This window comes from Myotis lucifugus, unplaced genomic scaffold (assembly GCF_000147115.1).
Source record: "Myotis lucifugus unplaced genomic scaffold, Myoluc2.0 scaffold_247, whole genome shotgun sequence".
Lineage (NCBI taxonomy): Eukaryota > Metazoa > Chordata > Mammalia > Chiroptera > Vespertilionidae > Myotis > Myotis lucifugus.
This window is the reverse complement of record NW_005871295.1, coordinates 215,273-220,721: the sequence shown is the minus strand read 5'-3', so window position 1 is coordinate 220,721 and position 5,449 is coordinate 215,273. Positions and strand designations below refer to the sequence as shown.

The window sequence follows — 5,449 nt, the reverse complement described above, 5'->3', positions numbered from 1 at the left end:
GGGGACCAGGGAAGCAACGATGGGCTTTTATGGACAGAAGAAGCAACAGGAGAGTCTTAGATGAGCTACTAAAGCTCCTTGAAAGGATCATAGCAAAACGGGGATTTGTGGTCAGAATTTAGGCGATTAGACCCGGGAGCAGGTGCCTCTGTTCATTGCTACCGAGGGTTGTAGGTGCTGTGGGGAACCTAGAGGTAAATGGGATGCAGACCCCAAGAGGCAAGAAAGGGCGAGGGACACTTTCACAGGCGCTCCACGCTTAGGTCGTGGTCGTAGTTAGCTGAGCTCCAGGCCCAAGTGTCCCAGTGAGAGAACTCAGCCTCCCCGGGTCCAGGAAGATGCCCTCCGGCACCGCTTCCCCACCCCCCACCCCCGCCGTTCACCGAAGAGAAACCGCACCAGGCAAAGGGTTGCAGCCACGGGCCCTGACACTGCTGCTCGGGGTCAGAACCCAGCCCTGCGCTCAGCGTGGTCCCGGCTGGCCTTGACCGAGCTGAGGTGTCTGAAGGGGGTCTGTGCTGTGCCTGCCTCCCCTCGTGGACAGCGGGCGGTGCCCCGCCTCTCCTGATGGCCCGTGCCAGGCGGCTGGAGCACAACGGTGCAGGCCCTGATGTTCACATGTGGTGTCGCCGGCTGTGTGGTGCCCCCAGGGGAAAGGCCAGGTCTCATCCTGAACCGGAGAGCAGGCCTGGCTGGGGAGAGGGCCTCTGTGGATGTGGTACCCTCGGGAACTTTGGGATGAGATCATCCGGGCTGGTCCACTCAGGCCTAAACCCAAGGACAGGTGTCCTTACAAGACACACAGGTGAGAAGACACAGAGATGGGAGTGATGTTGCACAGGCCAAGGAAGCCAGAAGCTGGAGCAGCCAGGGGCGATTCTGCCCTACAGCCCCGGAGTGGGGGGCGCTGCGGCACCTGGTTGTGGGCTTCTGGCCTCCAGGCCGCGAGGGAGTAAAACTGGTGTTAGCAGTACTTACACCAAGGCTCGCTCACTTGTCTCAGCATCTGGGAGCGAGTGCACACTCACTGTGGGGGAGGGGCTAGGGGAGCGTGGGGTGTCTAAGGAGGGCCAGGAGCCGAGCATGCTCCGGGGACCTATGGGCCAGGGACCGCCATGTGGCCCGTGAAGAGCCAGTTGCGGGACGGGCTGCCCTCAAGGGAGACTCGAGTTGACCGAGCACTGACTTCAGGCCGGATTTTGATGTAAACGCTGAGGTGGCTCCTACCACCCCCGCTTACCGATCCCACACCCATGAGAGCCCGATGGGTCAGCAGAGAGGCTGTGGCTACTTTGCATGACCCTGCCCCCTCCGGTGGACCAGACCCCCTGAGGCCTCACTGACCCTGGCCCAGCCCCCAGGGAGACTGAGGAGCCTGTCCGGCCACCGGGCAGCATCAGCCCGGCGCCTGCTGGCACGAGGCAGCATCTGCCAGGCCGCGTGTGCCCGAGGGTGAATGGGCACCTGGGGAAGACTTCAGGGAGGAGGGGGCAGGCGACGAGGGGACAAGGCCGTTTCCTTCATGGACGACAGGCAGAGGCCTTGAAGCACCGGGGCTGGAGGCCAGGTTCTCTCTAGAGGACACAGAGCAGATAGGGAAGAGGAGGAGGAGGGGGAGGAGGAGGAGGAGGAGAAGGAGGAGGAGGAGGAGGAGGAGATGGGGGGCAAGCGGGAGGAGGAAGCCTCTTCTGCTGCCAGCTTCTCTCTCCAGCCACAGGAGGTCTCCCCTGGTATTTGCAGGACTGATGGCAGGGGCATGGGCACAGTGGTTGGGAACTTGAGCTCTAGATCCAGCCGCCTGCTGTGTGACCTTGGGCAGGACCCCTGGCCCTCTAAGAGCTAAGGGATATAAAGGCGACCCTGCTTGCGGTGTGGCGACAGTGAAATCAGAGAGTGACCGACTCCCTCTCGCTGCACCCGCACAGACCCGCGGGCACTCCGCACAGCCTTGTGCTGCTATCATTAGTAAGCCCTGGAGTGGTGGGCATTATTGCCCCAGTTCTGCAGACCTGGTACAAGCTAGGATTCGCCCTGGGTATGTGTGGTTTCCAAGCCCCCCATCCTTTCCCTGGCACCACAGCCCTGAGGGCCCGGCCCCCTGAGAACTGACGTGTGCCCGTCCTGTCTCTGCTAAGGCCCGGGCAGGGCTGCACGAGGGCTGGAGGCAGACAGCCCGCTCTGCAGCCGCTGGACAGGGAGCTGGTGGCCTGTGGCAGGCGAGGGGCTCTATCTAGCCAGGCCCGGCAGCTCTCGGCTGTGCTCTCACCTGGAATGCGCAGTGGCACTGCCAGGCAGCCCACCGTCTGCTGCCCTGGCACCTTCGTTTGTATCTTTCCTCTGAAGCCTCGGCTGCTGCACGGGCCCTGTGGACCTGAGCTGTGGGCTACTGCGGGGCTTGGAGGGGAAGGGGAGGGTGGGGTTATGGCTTTGGTGAAGTGGAGGAATGCAGAGCTGAGGCCGGGCTGGCCTCCCCGCCCTATTGGCAGCAACATGCCCACCCGCTTGGCCTGCTCGCTGCGGACATGGGGCCGGGGGAGGGGCACACAGGCCCTCAGAGGACAAGGGATGGACGTCAGGACACTGAGGGGAACTCCTCAGGCCGGGCGGTAGGTCTCTTTTTTCTTCCTTTGCCAGATCCTGACGGCTTCTTTCTTTCTCCCTCCTCTCTGCCCACAGTGGTCCATGAGCACCTCAAGGAGAGGGGGCTGTTTGGCCTCCCCCCGGCAGGCACCAACCCCTCCGACTATTACCACCAGGTGGCCCTCATGGCGGGCCACCCCACATCCTACGGGGACCTGCTCCTGCAGACGGGGGGCGCCACTGGCACCCCCCATCTCCACGACTACCTCAATCCAGTGGACGGTGAGTGCTGGGCCAGGTGGTGGCAGGGGCAGGATGGGATGGGGCTGACGGTGCCCCCAGGGGCTGAGGCGGGTGCTTGCTGCTCCTTTGAGGGTAAGGAGCCCTAAGGATGGTTCTGGATTTACCCCAACCCCTGCCAGGACTGTGTCCACAGGGGCCAGGCCTGAGCCACTCACACAAATACTCAGTGAGTGTCTCGGGGATCGCAGACACTGCGGGGGATGAAATACACACCTCTGCCTTCGGGGACAGGCGGGCAAAGCTGGAAGGGGCGGCCGCGTGCAGTGCGGGCGCAACTTTAAATGAGGAAACCGAGAAACCTTCACGGGGGAGGTGATATTTGAACAAGAATTGAAAAAAGTGAGCCGTGCGTACATATGTGGGCAGAGTGACCCAGCGGGTGAACAGCAGGTGCGGGGCCTGAGGCAGCCAGCCTGCGGAGCTCACGAGGCGGCCGGGAGGCCCGTGCACCTGGCACCCCGTGAGCCGGGCAGCAGGGGGCTGCCACGTTCTGGGGCTGCTTCTGCAGGCTGCTCGGGGCTTGATACGACGTTGGCTTTCGTGGGGAGTGGGATGGGGCCCTCAGAGAGGGTTGGACAGAGGAGTAACGAGGTCCGACATATTTTAAAAGGAACCTCACTCTGACTGCTGCTCTGAGGATAGACGTAGGAGCTGCGGGGAAGCAGCAGTGGGTTAGTAGAGGGAAAGGCGGTCATGTATCGGATAGATTTAAGGTGGAGCTGGAAGTTCATTGCCAGGTCAGATGTGGAGTTAGGGAGGGAAAAGGGACAGCCCCAGGGACTTGGCCCACGCAGTTCCATCTGTGGGCTGGGGCAGAGCCATGCCCTCACTCCTGAGGCCTGGCTGCGTCACACCCCCTCCAGGAGGCCTGCAGACGTGCTCCCCACCCCCGCTGGCTTTCCTCTCTCTGCCCGCTCAGTGCGCACTCGCAGGAGCCATCGGGCGGTTTCTGAGCCCCTGAGCCTTCTTGTCCAAAGAGTGTGCGGGCCGAGCACTGCAGCCTCCCCTCATTTATTGTCCGTGTTACTCTCGATGCTCCCTGAGGGACGTGATAGGAAGTTACTCCCTGGGTCTGCCCCCCACCCCACCCCGCACCCCCTCCCCATGCTTCCCCCAGGGCGGTATTTATCCAGCACTAGGCAAACGGTGTAGAGAGTGAAGCCCAGCCTGCTGGCCCAGTGTGTGCTCGCCACGTGCTCCCTTCTCTCCTCCCGCCATCCCTGCGGGGGCTCCCATGGGAACCAGAGGGTGACAGCAGGTGGTGAGGTTGTGCACCCGTGACCTGACGAAGCTAGAAACCAGACAACCACATACAGTGCATAAAACTGGACAGTGTGTCCCAACAGCCATGTCCTACTGACAGGTGACCCCAAACCAGTCCGACCTCCCAGGGCCTCAGTGTGGACGGACTGGGCCAGCTGGACGGTGGGCAGGCACAGAGAAACTGGCCGCAGGGTCAGGTGGAGCAGGTGTCCCCCAGGGCAGGAGAGGCACGAGCACCTGCTGTGAGGAGAATTGCCTCTGACTTGGGCCCTCCCGTGACACCCCAGCCACCTCCTGAGGCTGGAAGTATACCCCTACTTAAAATGAGCCAACGGGTTCCCAGCCCAGGTGACATGCCCAGGTGGCGAGTCAGGGTTCCAAGCCCCGATATGTTTGTCACTGGCATCTTTGGCTTTTCCTGGGCCCACCACCTCCAGTCAGCCCGGCACATCTGACCAGCCGGTGAGCCATGGCCTCAGGGAGAGCCCCCTGGACCAGCTGTGCTCCAGCTCAGCCCAAAGCAGCTGGGCCACACCAGGGCGCTTGTCAGGGTGGCGGTGAGCAGTGAGCTGAGGTGGGACCAGGAAGGTCTGGGCAGTGACACCAGCCCTGCGTGCTATGTGAACTGGATAAGATCTTGTGTGTGAACCTGTCTTGGTGCCTGGCCTGTAGTATGTGCTCAGTTAACGGTAATTTAAATTCTTTCCACCAGTATCTTTTTCCGTCTTTCAAGTGGGAAAGATGAGGCTGGGGGGAAGACCACTGGAACCATGTCACAGTTTGAATGTCACCCCGAGGGTGACTAGGAGCCCAGGGTGTGACTGCCGAGTGACCAAGGGGATAAGTGATCAACGAGAGGCAGGCAATGAGCCTGAGCCGAGAGGCCGTTCTGGGAAGGTGGGCACACAGCACTGCCGCCACCACTGCATCTAGACTCCCCTGGACAGCTCCCCGCTCCTGCCTGCAGTGCCCTTCCTGCAGGCCGGCCTGGCTCCATCCTGCACGGTGTCCTAGGACCCGGGTCAGTTGGCACATCTCCCAGGACAATGCCCCAGTCCTGCCCAGCCCAGCTGCCAGTCCTCCATGCCCGCCTCGGGGGGCCCGAGGAGCTCCGACTGCACTGGCTGGCACTTCTGTGTCTACCCTCTGGGTCTGAGCATGGCTGCCAGGGAGCAGACCTCTGCGTCTGTGGGTGAGCACACGCGTAAGTGGCAGTCACAACGCACCTGGGATAGGAAGATGCAACTCATTCGGGAAGAAACAGCTGGAAAAGAGCTGTCAGCTGCAGGGCACCGGACGGGCT

The 5,449-nt window shown here is 62.2% G+C and overlaps 1 protein-coding gene across 1 annotated transcript in view; it reads left to right on the top strand.

Moving 5' to 3' along the window:
- GLI2 (GLI family zinc finger 2) overlaps positions 1 to 5,449 on the top strand; it is a 163,377-nt gene that overhangs the window by 130,736 nt on the left and 27,192 nt on the right. The window contains exon 4 of the mRNA XM_014464383.2: positions 2,677 to 2,862. Within this exon, the coding sequence (XP_014319869.1) occupies positions 2,677 to 2,862 (186 nt within the window). The remainder of the gene's footprint in view (positions 1 to 2,676; positions 2,863 to 5,449) is intronic.